At 41.2% G+C, this 21,013-nt stretch overlaps 1 protein-coding gene across 3 annotated transcripts; it reads left to right on the plus strand.

Moving 5' to 3' along the window:
- The first annotated feature begins 1,156 nt into the window (after nt 1-1,156).
- On the plus strand, nt 1,157-19,923 carry LOC143291742 (GTPase IMAP family member 4-like). 3 transcript variants are annotated; one of them, XM_076601809.1, is made up of 7 exons: nt 1,157-1,301; nt 4,905-4,963; nt 8,918-9,135; nt 10,135-10,275; nt 13,380-13,449; nt 13,567-13,715; nt 17,579-19,923. In XM_076601809.1, the coding sequence occupies exons 2-7, from the start codon at nt 4,951-4,953 to the stop codon at nt 17,834-17,836; spliced, it is 849 nt and encodes a 282-aa protein (XP_076457924.1). In that variant the 5' UTR covers nt 1,157-1,301; nt 4,905-4,950; the 3' UTR covers nt 17,837-19,923. The 3 variants fall into 3 exon arrangements, with proteins under 3 accessions (XP_076457924.1, XP_076457922.1, XP_076457923.1); XM_076601807.1 differs by having other exon boundaries at nt 1,159-1,301; nt 13,335-13,449; XM_076601808.1 differs by having other exon boundaries at nt 1,203-1,294; nt 4,903-4,963; nt 13,335-13,449.
- Nucleotides 19,924-21,013: the final 1,090 nt, after the last annotated feature.

Consider the following 21,013-nt stretch of genomic DNA (forward strand, 5'->3'; position numbering starts at 1 on the left):
CTGTTTTTGTTTATTTTTTGTTTGTTTGTTTTGCTTTCTTTGTTTTTTTGTAAATTGTAGATTTGGTGTTAAGACTGGTGAATATAATGTATGGGATACCCATGGAGTCATTGTAGGGACGACTCAAAAGAAACCCCTTAAAACTCCTTCTTTCCCACCACGTTCTGGATCTCTGTCCTTCCCTACAGTAACAGGAACGTTCCGAAAAGAAAAAAATAAAGACTAAAAACTCTGATGCAGTCATTCTGCGAATGACCCTAAAAAAGACTCCCCCAAAGCTTAAAATCATTCTACGACTGACCCCAAAAGACTTCCCCAAAGTCATAGATGATTTTGTAACTCTTTCATGCGTTCATCCACCCATCGTGAATCACATGTTTTACGAAAAACGATTTAACGTGATGCTGAAAGCATTGGTGGAGTCGATAGAAGAAAGACCGATCTAAAAATAAGGCGGAAATCATTTTCACTTCTAGAAAGACTCCCTCTCCAAACGTTACTTCACCTCTTGCCTTGTGGTTTTTAAAATCAGCATTTTGCAATATCAAGATTTTCCAGTGGAAGAAGAGGTTGGAGCAGGAGGTGGAGTTAAAAAAAAAAAGACCTGTGTGAAATGGTTCCAATTGGAGTGGAGGGGTGGGGGGGGGGGGTCATAATCGTCCTTGGAGTCACTTTCGGACTTTGCCAGCGCACACCCGAAGTCTACGCTTTAACGTGATGCTGAAAGCATTGGTGGAGTCGTTAGGCGAAAGACCGATCTAAAAATCAGCATTTTGCAATATCAAGATTTTCCAGTGGAAGAAGAGGTTGGAGCAGGAGGTGGAGAAAAAAAACAACCTGTCCTTAAATGATTCCAATGAGAGTGTTTCAGGCCCGATTTCAGGTTGGTTTGGGGGGTGGGGGGGGTGAGGGGGGGTCATACTCGTCCTTGGAGTCACCTTCAGACTTTACCAGCGCACGCACGAAGTCCCCGCTTTGAGCTGTGCTTTGTGCACCAACGTTCTGGAAATAAACACGCCTTGTTTGCTCTTGTTTGTTGTGTTTGTGCGGCCATATCTTTTTCCCTAAAAAAAACTAGTCAGTGCATAATTGTGTCCTTTGCAGCAACCCGGAACACCTCCTCCCATCGCCGTAACCCACCCCCCTCTCCCCACCCCACCCAGCCCCCTTTTCTTTCCACCAAACCAAACCCAGCAGTGTGTGCATGAGTATGTTAGTGCGCAGTGTGGCAGCGTTCGCTTCGGTTTTGAATCAGACGCTGTTTTTCATCATCACCTCTCCTGGGAACACAAAAAGTTGAGGTTAGTGACCATTAATTTGCAGTATCAGCTTTAAGAGTTTTTTGTTTCTGATTTTGTTGTTGTTGTTGTCGTCGTCGTTGTTGTCGTCTTGTTCTTGAGTTCACGGAAATGATAAAAATTCCTCCCTTTGTTAGCTTTTCAATGTGTCATAGTGGACTGGCCCTCCTGTTTGAGCATGTTGTGGTGTTGATTTATATATGCCATTTCGTTCTCTCAGAAACAGAGGGTATGTCATCAACCATTTGCCAGTCTTTTATGTCCATATGTCTATTCTCACAACGATAAGGGGCTAAATATCTACAGCTGGACTTTTTCCAATCTTTAATTCTAGTAACTTTACTGCTAGGATTAATGCTATTGGTTAAAAACGGACATCCCTGTTCCATAACTCAGTTTAAAGGTTCAGATAACCTCCTCTCATGACTTATTGAGGTAATGTACATCATCATCATCATCATGAATTGTGATACCACACCCTCATATCTTTCTGAGCTTGTTAACCCGTACCTGCCAAACAGAACATTGAGATCTCTTGATTCCTCCCAGCTAACTGTTCCCCGATACTTCCTTAAGTCCCGTGGAAAGAGGTCATTTTCCGTCTTCGGCCCAACAACTCGGAATTCTCTGCCTATTGCTCTCAGACGAACAACTCATCTATCTACCTTTAAAGCAAATCTTAAAACTTATCTCTTTAAAAAATAATTGTCATTACTCAAATAGTTCTGTTGCCCCAGGGCCATGGCAATGTGAGTGTGTGTGATGAGAGAGTAGAGAGAATGGGGGTGGGTAGATGAATGGTGGTGGTGTGGTTTGAAAGGGAGAATGACCCGATTTTTACCCCTTTTACCTTTTCTATCCAAAATTTTATTTTACAATTTTTACAAAATCTATGGCATGCAGATTACAATTATGTTCTTTTTTACATGTATGTATTTTAAGTGCAAGTTGCTGTCATCTCATCCGTTTAATCATGTGTGTGTCTGTGCGTGTGTGTTAGTGAGAGTGTTGGAGTGTAACAGTTGTAGTATTGATAACATGTTACTTTGTGAGTTTTATGCATTGTGTTTTTATAATATTAATGATTCTGTTTTATGTTTCTACTACTTTTTATATGCTTTCTTGTTTCACTTTAGGTACTGGATTGTAAAGCGCTTAGAGCTTGCTTATGCTTGAATTATAGCGCTATATAAAAATAAAATTTTATCATTATTATTATCATCGTCATCATCATCATCATCATCATCTTCTTCTTCTTCTTCTTCCTCTTCTTTTTCTTCTTCTTCATCTTCATCTTCTTCTTCTCATCTGTTTCGTTTCTCTTCTGTCTGGTTTATTTTCATATAATTCTATCTGTATCTAATTTAATATGATTTATTTTTTGTATTGTCTTTATTTTCTCTTATCATGATTAGTACTACTTGTTGATTTACTCTATTGTTATTGTTATTATTATCATTATGATGATGATGATGATGATTCTAGTTGTTTCCAGGTTTTGTTTCGTTAACTGGACGGAATGGTAAAACAAACAAACAAAAAAACAAAAAAAAAAAAACAAAACACACCTTTATTGTGCCTGGTTATTTACCCATTTCAGATTCAATCAAACAGCCTTCCTTTCCCTCAGCTCTATGAAGTGTCATTGGAGCGCTGCTCCACTAACTGTTCACGTTCCTTCAGGTCTGTCGGTTGTGAGTCAAAGCCTGCATCACTGCAGATGACTTTCCTGTCCTCTCTGCAGTATAGCCACTCCATCGTTTTTTGTTTGTTTGTTTTGTGGGGGTTTTTTTGTTTGTTTGTTTGTTTGTTGTTGTTTTTTTGTTTTTTGTTTTTTGTTTTTGTTTGGTTTTTGTGTGTGTTTTTTTCTGTCTTCCTCTCTGTCTCCCACCCTGCACAGTTCCTTGGGGGATTCCTCTAGCAGGGCCACTGGATCTTGTCTTGTGGCCGTACCAGCGTTGCTTTCTTTTCTGAACTGACGTCAGCAGAACTTCACAATGTCCAGTGTGCTGTTTGAAGATTTGGTGGACTTGTTTATTGGTGATGTGATAAATGTATTCGATGTTTGGTACTGTGTCATGACAACTCATTTCCATGGCTTTTAATGTTTCCTTCCAAATCCGCCTCGTGGGTTCATGTTTCACATGGAGAAAGGCAGAAGGAATACATCAGTGCACGTGGGAGTTTCATATTGTGTTTCACTTAGGTCTTGAAGCTCTGTCATGTAGGTCTGGACTGTGCTGATGTTGTCTTTGGTTCCCTTGAGAGGATTTCTGGTTTGGATCATTCACTGCTGATGACGGATCCCAGGTAGGTGAACTGTTGAAGAGTTCCTAGTTTCTCTTCATGAACAGTATTATCAGAAGTGATGGTGATCATTCGCATCAGTCATGATGCGTTCCAGGAATATGTTGAACAGTGCGGGAGACAGAAGGCAGCCTTCGCTGATTCCAATTGAAAAATGAAGCCACTCTCAAATGGCACCCAGTGTGAGTACGGCACGGGTAGCTTTGGAGTAAAGTTGCTGAATGGTGCTGATAAGCTTTTGACCAATGGTATTATTTTCATTGCGACCCATAGTGCTTCCAGATAGATTCCGTCAAACGCTTCAGTAAGTACCCCTTCATGTAATTCATCATCGTCCTCACCTGAACGGGGATTTTGTTCCCGACCTCTAAAAACTTACCTCACACCTGCTCTAACAATCTCTTCCACTGTGGTTTGATGATGCAAATTTATCCAAAATTTGTTCTTACAGAATGTGTTTCTGATCTGCAGCTACTTCTTCTGAAACTTTCCTCATTCTGATAATTACCTTTTGCTTTCTGTCTTTTTATAAGTTACAGAATATTCAGTATTACGTTCGCCTTCCTCTGTTTATCAAACTCTTCTTCTGATTTGTGTTGTTGTTTTGTTTGTTTGTTTGTTTGTTGTTGGGGTTTTTTTTCAACTTGCAGTAAATCTAGCTTTTGCTTCAGCCTTAACTAGGTCAGTTTGAAAATCACTGTTGGCGGGGTCACTGAAAAAAGATTTACTCCTATTTTCTCTACTGGTAAACTGCTATACACCTACGGGTGTTTCTCTTTCTTTTCTTCTCCTCGTTGCGCTTTTAAATCAGTTTGAAAATCAATGTTGGTGGGATCACTTACCAAGATTTACCCCTATTCTGTACTGGTATTATGCAGTTGTTAATCTCATTTGTGCTTCTGTTTTTCCATACTCGGAACAAAATTTACAAGCTTAAGCTTTTCATAGGCCCCATTTATCTACTTACATGCAATTATCAGTACTTTCATTTAGCAGTTCGTCTAAGTGGTCGTTCATCTTTTCTGAACAAAATCAGTAGTTTTTAGATAGTCATTGTTGAATCTCCAGTTACCTGAACTTGTAACCAACGTTCTTCTTCTTCGTTCGTGGGCAACGTTCAATGTACCTACTTAAACTCATTGAAAACAAACTGCTTCATGATTTGCACTAGAAAGTCGTTCTGTTGGTGTACAGCTCCTGTGTATGCATCATGGGCATTTGGTCTGAAATGCGTTTCAGTGTTGCTTTGTATTAAGTGTGCTTCAGTGTTGTTTTGTTTGAAATGTTTTTGTGTTGCAGCCGGTTGAAATCTGACTAAAAGGAAACGATCTGTACTGGAGTCAAAATGGCGTCTGGAGGTAAAGTGGGTCAAACGCCCATCCCCCGCCCGTCCCCCCACCCTCCCACAACCACAAACAACCCCTGTATTTTCTCTATGTCTGTCTGTCTCTTTGTCTCACTTTCTGTCTTCGTCCCTCTCCCCTTCTCTTACTTTCCTCATCTCTCACTCTCAGCGATAAAAACTAATCGAACTAATGAAGTCATCCCTGTGTGTGTGTGTGTGTGTGTGTGTGTGTGTGTGAGTCTGTCAGTCTGTCTGTCTGTCTCTCTCTCTCTCTCTCATCAAACTGAGCTCTAACAATATGGTTTCATTAAGAATAGATAAATATGTGTTTGGTTTGGGCAAAGATTTGATTATGGTTACATTGCACCTGAAGGAATTCCTGTGGAGTCAAACGGTAAAGATGGTGTTTTTAATTCTAGAAAATCTTCTCCAACATATTGATAAAGATTATGCCGCCCATCCCTGGCGGGAACTTCCCACTGATCTTCGCAAGCGAAGAACCACCCATCACCATTTATTTTCATATGTGGTGATATGAATATCAGAACAGGCAAAAAACAAAGTGTATTAGAAGAAATCTTTACAGGTATAAACAAAATTGAAGTGTGGGAGAATTGCTGGTCAAGATAAGTTCATTTGGGAAACATGTCAATTCAGATGATATAGATTTATCTTACTGTTCTGTTCTACAAACCGTTTTCAAAGTGTGACTTTTCCTTTGCATTTGGCAAAATGTATGATGATACCATTACTTAAAAAGATGACGTTAACAACCCCAACATATATCATGGAATAGCCCAAACAAGTATAATGAGTACAGTGCATACTGCATTAAAAGCAAAAAGGATATTAACTAAATGGACAGATAGAGAAGAAAAAATGTTGAGGAACAAGCGGGAGTTAGAGCTATTTATAATACCATTGATAATATCTTTACATTGTTTGCATTGGTACAGAAGGAGTTAGAGCTATTTATAATACCATTGATAATATCTTTACATTGTTTGCATTGGTACAGAAGGAGTTAGAGCTATTTATAATACCATTGATAATATCTTTACATTGTTTGCATTGGTACAGAAGGAGTTAGAGCTATTTATAACACCATTGATAATATCTTTACATTGTTTGCATTGGTACAGAAGGAGTTAGAGCTATTTATAACACCATTGATAATATCTTTACATTGTTTGCATTGGTACAGAAGGAGTTAGAGCTATTTATAATACCATTGATAATATCTTTACATTGTTTGCATTGGTACAGAAGTATCTGCCAAACAATATGAAACATACACAGCCTTTGTTGATATAAAAAGCCTTTGATTCTATCATCCGTAATAGATAATGTAATATTCTAGGAACAAATGATGTGAATGGAAAATTGTATAAAGATCTGAAGGGTGTATATGATTCAGTGTTTACACGTGTTAATGATGAGTGTGCTTATAGTGACGTTTCCGTATCATCGTGAAGTACAGCATGGATGACTGAGCCCAAATATGTTTTCACTTTTTATTAATGCATTAGCAGTTGCAGTTGAGTTGAAATTCTTGCAGGTACTTAGGGTTACTGTTCACAGCCAAATTAAGCCTTTACGTGGCATGATATGAAACTGTTCCTAAAGGTAAGAAAAGTGTATGTGAAATACTTAAAACAATGGGAAAGTCAAACTGTACTGATGTTAATGTCTTCAGGGAAATGCTTGATATCCAAATTGAACAACACATACATGTGCGCTGAAGTGTTGGGAATTAACAAAAATGAGCAAATAGAGAGAGTAGATACTTTTGCATGTGTCCCAATACATGCATCAAACAAAGTTATATATGGTAAAACCGGAAGGTATCTTTGTATGTAAAAACTTATCTAAAGTGTATTAAGCATTCTTTTAAACTGTTGAATTGCCTGAAAGTAGACTGTAAACAGGCGTACGATATGGTATTAATTCACCAAGACAGAGAAAGGAAAATAAAACTGGACTTCTTTTATAAGAAACATTTTGTCAGAAAATGGTTTTGCAATTGTATGGGTGCGTCAAGGTGTAGGGTATGAGCAAACTTTTATTTCTAAATCCAGACTGCTTAATACGCCTAAAGAAAAATGTCATTCAGATATAGATAATAAGGATAACTACAGCTGGTTCCGTTCCTTTCAAATATATTTCAAAGTGAAAAATTCCTAAACGTTACTACGAACAAATGGCATCATACAATGCTTGCACAATTTAGATTCAGAACACTTGGCTTTAGTGCCAATATAAATGGTTTATGTCATGTCCTTTGTGTAACCAAGCAGTTGATGATTAGTTTCAGTTTCACTTTCTCAAGGAGGCGTCACTGCGTTCGGACAAATCCATACACGCTACACCACATCTGTTGAGCAGATGCCTGACCAGCAGCATAACCCAACGCGCTTAGTCAGGCCTTGAGTGCATGCTTACATATTTGTGTACCTATGAAAGTGGATTTCATTTTACGTAATTTCGCCAGAGGACAACACTCTCGTTGCCATGGGTTCTTTTTCAGTGCGCCAAGTGCGTGCTGCACACGGGACCTCGGTTTATCGTCTCATCCGAAAGACTAGACGCTCAGTTTGATTTTCCCGTCAAACTTAGGAGAAAGGGCGAGAGCGGGATTCGAACCCACACCCTCACGGACTCTCTGTATTGGCAGCTGAGCGTCTTAACCATTCTGCCACCTTCCTCCTGATGATTAAATTCTTTATATGTTTGACAATGAATCTTACGATGATTTGAGAAATACATATGTGATTTTTGAAGAAAAAAAAAAGAAACTGTTATAAGAAAAGATCTCCTTAGCATGTTAACATCAGGAGATCACAAGGCGATATCCGTGATGGCAAAATCTATATCAGAATCGTGGAAGATGATGCAAAAGTCACTAAAAACAGGTACAGACTGCGTGGTTTGATAGGCTTGTCTTCTGAAAGCAATGATGGAATCTAACTGGAAATTAACAAATAATGAGGCAGGAGATGAAATGATTAACAAATAGTAAAGAGTGGTAACTCTCTCCGTTACAAGGTACACAACTTCAAGTCAGTGATGCTTACGCTACCGATTCAGCTTGCACACAGGTAAATAACAGACACTTCCTCAAAAAAGGAAACGCCGGGCCTGTCCTTATACCGATCATTTGACACACTATTTGTTAATCATTTAATCTCCTGGCCTCATTATTTGTTAGTTTCCAGTTAATAAACCACCGAGGCAACCATGTGTTTGTTCTGTATTGTCCATGTGTTCTGTGTGGCTTATTCAGGATTAAAGAGGCTATGGCAGTCTTGAATAAAAGCTAATTTGTGTTTGCACATTTCTTCTGTCTTTGCTGCTGTGTGCACATGTCAAAGGATTGGTATAAGGACAGGCCCGGCGCTTCCTTTTTTGAGGAAGTGTCTGGGTTTGTTCCAATGTACCTGTTATTTACCTGTGTGCTGACTGAATCGGTAGCGTAAGCATCACTGACTTGAAGTTGCGTACCTTGTGTAATGGAGAGAGTTACCACTCTTTACTATTTGTTAATGATGGAATCTGTTTCATTGATGGATAAATGAACGGTTTCATCATAAGTGTTGGGCGGCCTGTTGGCTGCTACCATTTTTCTTCACGGAAAGAACTTCGTATTGTTTCAGTATTTGCTTTCATCATTTTCCTTCGTTTATGTTGACGCATTCACCCATGCCATAAGGACCTCGTAGCCAATAAGATTAGTGTCCAAGCATCAAAGCGTCTGTCTCTCCTCTCTCTCCCAACTTTCTTACTCTCAGTTTTAACAACAATACAGATGTTTTATGTTACATTTACATATGTGTGTTACACAAAGTGGTGACAATAGGACAGGTTTTTTGTTTATTTGTTTTTTTGTTTTTAAAATTTTTTTTACGATATCTGAATTTGAGTCACTTTCTTTCTTCGTTTACATACAAAATTTCATTCCTCATCTTAGGTTATTCTGGCGAGGGTCTGCGCATTGTGCTGCTGGGAAAGACTGGGGCAGGTAAAAGCACCTTGGGCAACGTTCTGCTGGGGAAAAAGGATGGCGAGGTGACAGGAGATGACAGGAGATTTGACCGATCAATCGGATTCAAAGTTGGACGTGGAATGACCTCAGAGACACTTGTTTCGGACTGGAAGAGGGCCTCTCGATTTGGTACAACAGTAGAGGTATGAGTAATGCTGGGTAGATAGATAGATAGATAGACAGACAGACACAGAGCTCATAGCTCAACACTCGAACTCGAAATTTCTGTTTGTTAGTTTTTGGGTAAAAGTATAAGCTACAAACTTGTGTTCACCATGCCCTCACACACACACACACACACACACACACACACACACACACACACACACAACAAGAAAAACCAAACATGAGATACAAAACACGAAGAAGAAGAAGAAAGAGAGAGAGGAGACACACAGAGAGGGAGACACAGAGAGAGAGAGAGGGAGGGAGACAGAGAGAGAGGAAGAAGAAGATGGTTTAATGTGTTTCGGCCATAGGCATACATAGACATTGGGGAAGGGGAAGATGGATGGGGGAATAGGGATGGGTAATCCAGCAGCTCATTTACAGACTATGAAGTGATTTCATTTTAAACACAGTATATACGAACTATTTTTTTCTTATTAAGTATGAGGCCATTTCCAGATTGAGTATAATGTTAATTCACTGCACGGCATACATTCTAAACTACCAATAACATTGGCATTCAAGGTTCAATGAAAATACGAGAAATACATTTCTCGGAGAGGTATTGATAAAATCCGATAACTTGTATTGGTTTGTTGCCTCCTTCTTACAGCATGGAAAACGAATTTGCCAACTTGGCGACTTAAGTTATCGTTTTTCCCCCTCTACCATTATGCTTATGGGTAAATTTAGGAAATCTTTTAGGAACGTCTGCCTCAAGTCATTGAATAATGGGCAAACAAAAATAAAGTGGTGTTCGTTTTCGATTCTGTGTCCACAACTTGGGCATCGTTTACTTTCAGGGTTTTCACTATATCTGTTTAAGTTGCTATTAATAGGAAGAAGAAGAAGAAGAAGAAAAAAGAAGAAGAAGAAGAGAGAGAGAGAGAGAGAGAGAGAGACAGAGAGAGAGGGACAGACAGAGACAGAAAGAGCCGGAGAGAGAACACCACCGTCTTTTATGCACACTGCAGGTAACGGACACACCGGGCTTGTGCGATACCGATTTGCCCGACGAAGTCATTTACAAAGAAGTGGCGAAAAGCGTGGCTGTCTCGAACCCTGGACCCAACGTGATTGTCTTCGTTCTTCGCTGTGACCGTCGCTTTACGACGGTACGTCCATAATGTTAACTACATGTTTTTTTATTGGTTGATATGGATACCTTATATAGCGCCTATCCTCGGTCGGAGACCAAGCTCTAAGCGCTTTACAAACACGGGGTCATTTGCACAACAGGCTGGCAACCTGGGTAGAGCCGACTGACGGCTGCCACTGGGCGCTCATCATTCGTTTCCTGTGTCATTCAATCAGATTTCAGGCACGCACACATATGCACTCAGACAGACATGTAACATTTTACGTGTATGACCGTTTTGTTTATTTACTCCCATCATGTAGTCAGCCATACTCCAGCCATGCTGGGTATGTTTATGTTTTTTTTTTTTGTTTGTTTTTTTCTGACCCATCATCTGCACCGTTTCAGTGGCATTACTCCCACGCCGCTCATTTAGATTCCCCCATACACGGCCACACCCGGGTTCGTCCTTCGCAGTTCCAGCGTTGGCAGTCCACAGGGAACCATCGATGTTAGGTCGCCAGGAGGCCACACACCAGAGGAGACCCTGCACTGCTGCTTAGTCACTTCGGTGGTGTTCAGTGGTGCCTGTTCTGTTTTAACGTACTTAGGACACCACTTACTAAGCCCCCTACTAACGACAATAATGGCTTAGTTCCGGAGCCAGACTGAGTGAGCGTCCCTCCCAGAGTGGAGACCGCCACCACGTCCCTCAAACAACAGCCGCCCATGAATCTGCCGACACTGACGACATTGACAGGAGTCACCCCAAGCACGGAAGTGGAGGGGTATCGAAACTGAGGTCACCATGAGAGCAGGGCATGAAAGGCCACAGACTTTGAGACTATTTTGTTTATATTGATGACGATGAAGGAGGAGGAGGATGACGATGACGATGACGATGTTGCTATGGAGGTCCATTTTGGTTTGGGACTGCGTGACAAGGCTGTACTCTATCGGCGTTAACCAGGCCCGAGAGATACAGACACTTGCAGTGTTGGTCAGGTAATTAGAGCAACACACCCAAAGACGCATCCTTGAAGTGGATGACACTCGACTGTGTGGTCCCAGTCTCCCCATTTAAGCCCACAGCACACTCAACTCTGGGTAGGAGCCGGCCACGGGCCGAAAAGCCCACCTCCGCTGGGATTCGAACCCGCGTCCTCCCAGCCGTCAGTCCGCGACGCTAACCACTTCGCCACGGCGGCTGGGTATGTTCTTGTTTTCATAACCCACGCAACGCTGACATGGATTACAGGATCTTTAACGTGTGTGTCTGATCTTCTGCGTGCGTATACACACGAAGGGGGTTTAGGCACTAGCAGGTCTGCACACAGTTATGTTGACATGGAAGATCGGAAAATTCTCCACCATTTACCCACCTGGCGCCGTCACCGAGATTCGGACCCGGGACCCTCAGATTGAAAGTCCAACGCTTTAACCGCTCGACTATTGCCCCCAGGGTTCACGAAAAGTTAAGAACTGCTTGAGAACTTGCACAGTTTTCATCTTGGAGATCTGGTGAAATGATGCAGAATTTTCGGCAAACTGAGGGGAATGCAGCCAATGCACTTAGCACCTTATATAACCAGATGTGCTATATTGTACTAGTACTTCCAACCATTCTTTGCTATGAACCATTTATCGTTTAATTAAAGGGTAGATCTGTCTAACTGCGATCTGCACTATTGCGGATCCATCAATTACGTTCAAAAAAAATTTAAACGGCGATAAATCGATTGGGGGTATTCGAAGTCATAACGCTGTTTAAATCATATTATTCTGGTGTATCTCGGGCATGTAAGAATTCTTTAAAGTCCGCTGCAAAGTAGAATATAATTGCAAACGCTTCGTGTACCGCCCCATTTCGAAGCATTCTCACTACACATATTTCTCAATTCAACGTCTGCTTCGACCTCGTTCTGATACCTTAATGGATATCCATATCCAAGAAACAGTCAAACACCAGCTATTTCAGGCTATTTCCGCGCTTTTTCTTCTCTTCGCGCACCACTACCGACCAAGGTCACAAACGTGCTCTCAAAATCCTAAAATCAAGGGAAGCAAGTAGTAAGACTTGAATTTTGACACAGTTTAAAATAGCTGATTTCATTGGATATGTTGAATGAATTGTGTACTACCAGTGCTGGGAGAATTCAAGAAAGCATGCTGGTGAGAGATGATAAAGTGTTCTGACAGGAATCTCCCAAATCGTGTCGTTTGCAGTTAGACCATAGGATATTTTGACGTGAGTCTATTTGCGAATGATGACACACAGTTGGTGAGTGTTCTCAAAAGGGTATGTTTGTGTGTTGTGTGGGGTGTGTGTTTAATATATATATACATGTGTGTGTGTGTGTGTGTGTGTGTGTGTGTGTGTGTGTGTGTGTGTGTGTTATCAAAACCAAAAATATACCAGTCTGGTGCAATGTTCTAATAATATTCTATGTCGAATAACTCCAAGACCTGCACGTGTTTTAAATGTCCACATGTTACCAAACCCATCATTCGCAATCAGACTTGCCCGTGCGCATTTACTTTCAAGCACCCCTATTTCAACCGTTGAAAAAAAATGAAAAAAAGAAGCAGACGAACATATACCTGTGCAAGCAATCGGGGGAAGCCTTCAAAAACAGAAGAGCTATATTTGACGATTGTAAAACAGTACAATACACACGCTGAGCTGGTCCTTCGACTGAATCGTTCGCAGTTAGGCCAACCTACCCTAAAGAACTGAATAATCGTAACTGACTCAAACACTAATTTTTCAAACGTATTTTTCAAATCGTTCATGGCATAAGTGTGCCTGAAACAGCTGCTTGTGTATTCAAAGAGAGTTCATTTGTAAACCATGTGCAGCCTACACAATTAAGTCATCTCATAATGTAAGCCATCCTAATTTCATGAAGACAACCTAGATTTTGTAAGTAGTCCTGAACTTTTATGAAGTATGTCGGTAGTAGGTTAGTTGCAATGCTATAAATACAGCAATAAATACAGATCGTACGTTGAAAAGTGGTATCCATTCAAAGAGGGAGGGAGGGAGAGACAGAGAGAGAGAGAGAGGAAAACCTTTTTGTGTGCTTGTTGTTCAAGGAGGAGTATGAGGCATACGAGAAGATCAAACAACTGTTTTCTCAGGATTTGAAAGAGTACCTGATTCTGGTCTTCAATGGGATTGACGGTTATTCCAAGAAAGAAAAACCCATTGGTAAGCATCGCCACTTTCTATTATTATTATTGTTGTTGTTGTTGTCATTGTTATGGTCTTTTGGTCGATGGATTATTGTATGTTAGGGTACATCTATATTGCTTTTGAATTCCCCAGAGGATCTCAGAAAGAATTTGGATGATGATATCAAGAAGCTCAGAAGCCCTGCGAAAGAGATGATACAAGAGGCCGGAGGCCGCTATTTCGGCATGAACAACACGGCAGAGAGAGAAAGACAGGCTGAAGAACTCATCAGTATGATGCAGGTACTCTGATATGCAAGCCCTTCTCTCTCTCTCTCTCTCTCTCTCTCTCTCTCTATATATATATATATATATATATATATCACACACAACACAGACAAACACAGACAACACACACACACACACACACACACACACACACACACACACACACACACACATCCAAGATTTTGCTAAAAGAGCTAAGACGATACAGTCTATGGCATCCATTATACATTTGCATCAGATATCATTAGTGCTACGGAATCAAAAGACGAGCAAATTGCAAAAGTACCTACTTTTTCACCAGTCCCTGAATGGGAGCAGTGTAAAGCTACCTTTGACATGGATTATACAGATTTATCCAAGAACCAGTCACCATTTTTGTTAAAACCTGAAGTGCTCTCACATATAGAAAATCAATATTCAAATTATCTAAAAATATACGCAGACGGATCTGTTCTAGAAGATGGTAATTCAGGAGCGGCTTTTGTAATTCCTTCATTTAGAATAGAAAAATTATACTATATTGGTAGACAATATTCCATTTTCACAGCTGAACTTATAGCCATACTTATGGCCTTCAATTATATTTCAGACATTCCGAAAACTGTAAGTGAAATTTTATTATGTGTAGACTCAAAGTCAGTATTACCAGCTATAGAATCTCCAAATTCAAAGAAGCGAATTGAGATGACAATGGAAATAAAACATATTATTCACCAACTGACAAAACAGGGCATTAAAATAACTTTCTGTTGGGTACCTTCGCACTGTGGGATATCTTCAAATGAGTGGGTAGACCAAGCAGCTAGAAGAGCAGCACGAAATTTCGAAGGCGCAATACAACTTGACATCCAGTTAGATCTACATGAATGCATTAGCTGTATAGAAAATGTATCTAGAAATCGATTTAAGAAATTACTTATAGATTCAAATAATCAATATTACCAATGTTGTGTAAACACAAAGAATGCAGCTAATCCCAAACATTTTCTAAATTCGACACCAGCAGTACATTCAAGACAAATTTCAAGTCTAATGTATAGACTTCGTTTAAATGCCTTTCGTACAAAATTTTCTAAAAATATAAAATGTATATGCGGTAAGCAAATAACTGTAAGCCATCTATTTATTCATTGTCCGAGCATAAGACAGTTACTTCCAAAAGATGTAGTTGATGACTTTTCTTCCAATATTTCATTAGCCACTGAAAAGATTTTGAATGATTATTCATTGCTTAGAATGTTTTCAGAAATTTTAAACTCCAGTCCAGTTGGTATCCTCCTTTGATGTATTATATTTGATACTGTTATTTATATTTACATTGCTGTAGGTTAATACTTGTTGATATGCATATACATATTCTCCTTCCCATGACAACTCATTCAATACACACCACAACCTCTTTAGACTTTTTCTTATTATATACTTTTCCTCTGATACATAACATGAACTTTTTTCTCTTTTTTTTATTATTAATTTTTTAACACTAATATTCACATGCATTCCCTTTCCTTTATACACTACTTTACTCCTTTCCGTCTAAAAACACTTATAGTGAATAGACGTTAAACTGAAGAAAACACACACACACACACACACACACACACACACACACACACACACACACAATCATATCATGATATTCTACACAGGACGATGTCTGAAGCACAGACACACATGCATTCAGGTCCAGCCAGTATGTACGCACTGACACTTGTAACGAAACTGTAGAACAGGTCCTAGCACTCGTTCTACAGACGAAGAATGGTGATTGTCAATGCTCTGTTGTATGACTGTAGGGCTCCAGTCACTGAACCTCCATCTGTCCGCCACACTGCTTACATACCGTTGTAGCAATCTATTCGTATCAGCATTGGTTTTTACACCAGGGTCAGATCTGGATTACCAGCCTGCAGATTGTTTTCCCTGAAAGTGTTCACCCGCTTTTTCCAGCTGTTGAGCTCTTCCTGTCACGGCCCATTCTCTCTTTTTTCCTCAGTTCCATCGTCTGTACCATTTCAGTGTCGTTCTGGGCTGGCCTTCCCTGTCCCCCACCCCCCAACCCCTCCGCCTCCTCCATAACTCAACGGAAACAAACGTGCTGGAGTTTTACTTCGACAGCCTGTATTGATTCTTAATGGACCAGATTTACCGCTTAACCCGCTCAGCCTATTTCACACACTGATATAACCTTACAGTTGAGCCCAACTGCATGATCGAGGATTTCTCCATTGCAATGGGAAGTCCTGTGAAAGACTATGACTCTCAAACTAGGAGGCTACACTGCACTGGCTCTTAGTGCTGTAGCCTTGTGGGCTAGTTGACCTCTGGGAATCATCCTAACACCGATTGTCCTAAAACTATCGTGGCCGAGAGAGTGGGGATGTAACTTTGGCAAGACACTCTCCACTGTTGTCAAATTCTAGCCCAGATGGTTGAGACAGCAGTTGCTTCCTTTGCTGTACTGATAGTCATAGTCGAACACGACTGACAATGATTATATACATGCTATGCAGACTGGACTTGAGTGTTTCACGGGTGTAAACTTCAGTTAGTCAGAAATAACCCGTTTGTTTCCGTTGAGTTATGGAGGAGGCGGAGGGGTGGGGGTGCGGGGATCAGTGAAGGCCAGCCCAGAGCGACACTGAAATGGTACAGACGATGGAACTGAGGAAAAAAAAGAGAATGGGCCCATGACAGCAAGAGCTCAACAGCTGGAGGAAGCGGGTGAACACTTTCAGGGGAAAAAAATCTGCAGGCTGAGGGAACACACCGCCTCCAGCGTTGGAACGCCCAGCCTCGCTGTAGGAGGGTGGCTGACAGGTCACAAGGAACATGACGCGCAAACATGGCGACGGTCTTGTCGGCTCCACTTCCCTTTTAGTCTGCTAGTGACCTGCAGACCTGTCGTGACCTGGAATCACGCAGGAACCTAAGAACCGGGACAGCGGTGTTTCAGGAATTTCTGTTGACGCACAGACTACATTCACGTCACTGATAGGATGGTGGGAATAGTGTCCACTGCTGGTCTGATAAACCATGTGAGGGATGGTGGGAATAGTGTCTACTGCTGTTCCGATAAACCATGTGAGAGATGGTGGGAATAGTGTCTACTGCTGGTCCGATAAACCATGTGAGGGATGGTGGGAACAGTGTCTACTGCTGGTCCGATAAACCATGTGAGGGATGGTGGGAATAGTGTCTACGGCTGGTCCGATAAACCATGTGAGGGATGGTGGGAACAGTGTCTACTGCTGGTCCGATAAACCATGTGAGGGATGGTGGGAATAGTGTCTACTGCTGTTCCGACAAACCATGTGAGGGATGGTGGGAATAGTGTCTACTGCTGTTCCGACAAACCATGTGAGGGATGGTGGGAATAGTGTCTACTGCTATTCCGATAAACCATGTGAGAGATGGTGGGAACAGTGTCTACTGCTGGTCCGATAAACCATGTGAGGGATGGTGGGAACAGTGTCTACTGCTGGTCCGATAAACCATGTGAGGGATGGTGGGAATAGTGTCTACGGCTGGTCCGATAAACCATGTGAGGGATGGTGGGAACAGTGTCTACTGCTGGTCCGATAAACCATGTGAGGGATGGTGGGAACAGTGTCTACTGCTGGTCCGATAAACCATGTGAGGGATGGTGGGAACAGTGTCTACTGCTGGTCCGATAAACCATGTAAGAGATGGTGGGAACAGTGTCCATCGAAGTCAAAGCCACATTGTCCTGTCCTGTCTGAGCCCTCATCTCATCTTGTCTTGTGTTGTTCCTTATCCAGTCATCGCCTCTGGTCTCCGTTTCATCATATATTTCTTCCCACCCTGTCTGGTGTGTCTGCTTTTATCTAACCGTGTCTCCTTTTCTCTGATCCCAGCACTTTGTGTTGGAGAGACGGATTGCATACTTCTTCGAATCCCTCATCATGAGACAAATCAAGCTGAAAGTGGAGGAACTGGAACGAGCAGAAATGCAGAGAACAGGTGTTACCCTGTCGCAAGCCACAACCAACGTGAAAAACAACATCATCGAAGATAAGGTTCCAGAAGGATTTTTGGAAACTGTCAGTTCCTACGTAAAAAGCGGCGCTGCGTATGTCAGCAATGGTATTTCAGACATGTGTTCTGTCATGTAGAGTAGGACTCATACAGAACATTGCTTGGCTTGACATTCGTAGGGACCACTGAGGGACTCAGATCCAGAGAATGATCCGAAGTTTCAGAATGTAAAGAAGAAGAAGAAGAACAAAATCGTTCTGAATTCCGTACGTTTTGGTTTTGCATTCGTGGTGCTAAGGTTTGAAATTGTGTATGTTTAAATTAAAAGAAAGGAAATGTTCTAGATCTAACAAAAATAATTCTTTTGTTCATTTATTTTTGTTTGTTTGCTATGTATCTATTATTTTGTTTATTTGTTGTTGTTGTATTTTTTATTTAGCCACAATTGAATGCCGTTTGAGAGAAGAAAAAAAACAAAACAAAACAAAAAAACAGGATGGAAAGGAAAGTGGTCCGGCTACTATCTCTCCTCTTCATCTGAAAATATTACTTTTTACTCACCTTGTTGACAGATCATTCAATGTTTTATTCCACCAAAACACACGACATTAAATCACGTTTCCAAGGTTTCTCCACTATTTACACAAGGTATAATATTGGATAACGTGCATTCCAAAAGGAGACAAACACAGGCATTCTACAAAGAACTGGAGACCAACATCACTCATAAATGTTATCTAAATTAAACCACAAAAGCCCCTGAATCAACTTGTTGATTTCCACTTTGTACATAGTGCACCAAAGAATCAGACTGGGTGATCTTTTATCACGGTGTTGTAGTGTGCAGGTAGTGTCACCAGAGCACGACCCCTACTCTGTCTCCCCTCCCTCATCCTTCCACCACCACCACCACCCCACCTTCACATCTCCCTCCCTATTCCTTCCGCACTTCATTCTTTGAGGTCGAGCCGTCAGTTTGCTCTCCTTCCCTCCCTGCCCCCCCTCCCTCCCCATTCCTCTGTCCTGGTCGCTAGTCCAGTGTTTGTTTATGCCGCAAACAGTTCGCCGACAAGGCTTGGCAAATGCGATGAGCAGTGTGAGCAGTGTTAATGTGCCAGTAGTGTCTGATCGGGCGAGCAGTTCCAGTGCAGACTGTTCCTCCCCCCCCCCCTCCCATATGCCCCCCCCCCCCCCAGTCCCTTGGTCCGTACTGCTTCCCTTTCAGCCCAACACACTCAGCTTACATCATTACATCACAGATTGGCATAAGTTTACAGTTGGGTCAACAGCAAAGTGAAAGCTGTATTATCAATGGTTTCTCCATTGCAATGGGAAATCATTTACAGCTTAATGTTTTATAAAGGAATATGACTATCAAACAAGGAGGCAACACTGCACTGGCTCTTAGTGCTGCAGCCTTGGGGGCTAGTTGGCCTTTGGGAACCATCCCAACGCCAACTGTCACAAAACCCTCTTGGCCAAGAGAGTGGGCAAGACACTCTCCACCATAATCAAATTCCAGCCCAAATAGTCGTGATGGCAGTTACCTCCTCTGCTGTTCTGTTGGTCATAGTTGAACACAACCATCATACATATACCCCTTCCCTGCCTTCCATCGTTCACACTCATGCCTTGCTCTTGTTTGATGATGTTGGTAATGGCGGTATGTCGGAAAAGTTACACTAATGTTATCTTTGATCAGGCTGGCTAACGTACCCAAAGTTGGTATCATCCTCCCCCACCTTACCTTTCCATCTGCTCTTCTTGTGACGTCATGTGCTAGACTTGTCACAGAGTGGATACATACACATGTGGGTTGAAGTGGACGAATGAGAGAATAGAGAAGTGAATGTATCATGTACTCAGCATCTCCAGTACAGGATGAGACTGGTTACTGTTGTTCAACCAGTCAGGAAGTGTTGTAGTTTTCAACTAGTATACACAGATGTTGGAAGAGATAAAACTGCAGTGCGTAAGCCAATTCTTAGTTTGTGTCCTGAAGGACATGGAACCTGGCACAGGTTTAGTGGAAACGTGCAGGGGAATCCTTAATGACTGCCCCTTGGGCTGTGGGCTGGTACATGTATGGTATGCTTAGTGGGAACTGTTTATGTGGCTATGTGCTGCTTTGGGCATTGTTGGAACTGCTTATGGCTAAGTAGGAAATGCTGTTGCTAAGTTTGGATCAATGTTTGTGAACACTTTATAAAAACCACTGCATGTGGCCCTGCTGTTTGTATGAGGAATGAGTGTGAGTATGGACATCCCACCTGTCCCTGTACCTGCGAATTGATCCCACTGTTTCTCTACCCCTTCCACCAGTCTTCTCTCCCTTTTTACTCCACTCTTTTTTTTTTACACCCATATTTGTTTGTAATGTTTGTTGAAATATTGGTAATCATGGTACGTTAGTGTAAGGGTGTGCATGGTTGCACAATAAATAACACAGAACACAGCATGCTCATAATAGGGAATTTCTTTCAGCAAGTGATAAAACATCATATAAGATGTGCATTAATAGATTACACATGTTTGGGAAAAAAACAGGTTTACAGATAAACTCAAAGAAAAGACAACTGCAATATGGTTAGGTAGCTGTAAAAACACTTCAGTCTGTTACATGGATCATTTGAAATGAAACCCTGCACAAATCAAAATATTAGGCATCAAGTTTACTAATGATTTAAATGACTCTTCTCATTACGCAAAATGATGTTAAACCACTATGGTAAACTATCTTGATGGTAAGACAGCTACCTCTGACAGGATGGGTGACAATACTAAAATTACTCATTTTTTTAAAGACCGATACATATGTGGGTGTTTTTGTCGAACCTACCTGCCATTTTCGGCCAAGGTTTGAAGAAGCTATGCTATAGATTTCTATGGAACAAGGAATAAGATGAACAGCAACAGAAAAACTGTGCCCAAACGCAAGCACAAGAAATAGAGAACGTTGCCTGCAACATTTGAAAACTTTTGTTACAGCTTTAAAGTTGACCTGGTTCAGAAAAAAAAGTATTATAACGAACAGCAAATGGACGCTAGTTGCGTGGCATTACCTTCCTCAACTTCAAAATGTTGAAAAATATGGACCTGAAAATGTCTTGACATTCCCGACGCAAATAGTTTCTAGACAGAGGTATGTTTGCCATACAAAATTCACTTCTACAAAATCTGTTGTATAGACCCATCAAGACTTCTTGCTGAACCAGTATTCTGTTGTAAAAAAAAATCAGTTAGGGCCCTGGATCATTAATTGCATAAAGTACGTAGGCAAAGAAGGGTATTGCATAGCATGCTTTCAAAAAGAA

The sequence above is a fragment of the Babylonia areolata genome, chromosome 17 (assembly GCF_041734735.1).
Source record: "Babylonia areolata isolate BAREFJ2019XMU chromosome 17, ASM4173473v1, whole genome shotgun sequence".
Taxonomy (NCBI): Eukaryota; Metazoa; Mollusca; class Gastropoda; order Neogastropoda; family Buccinidae; genus Babylonia; species Babylonia areolata.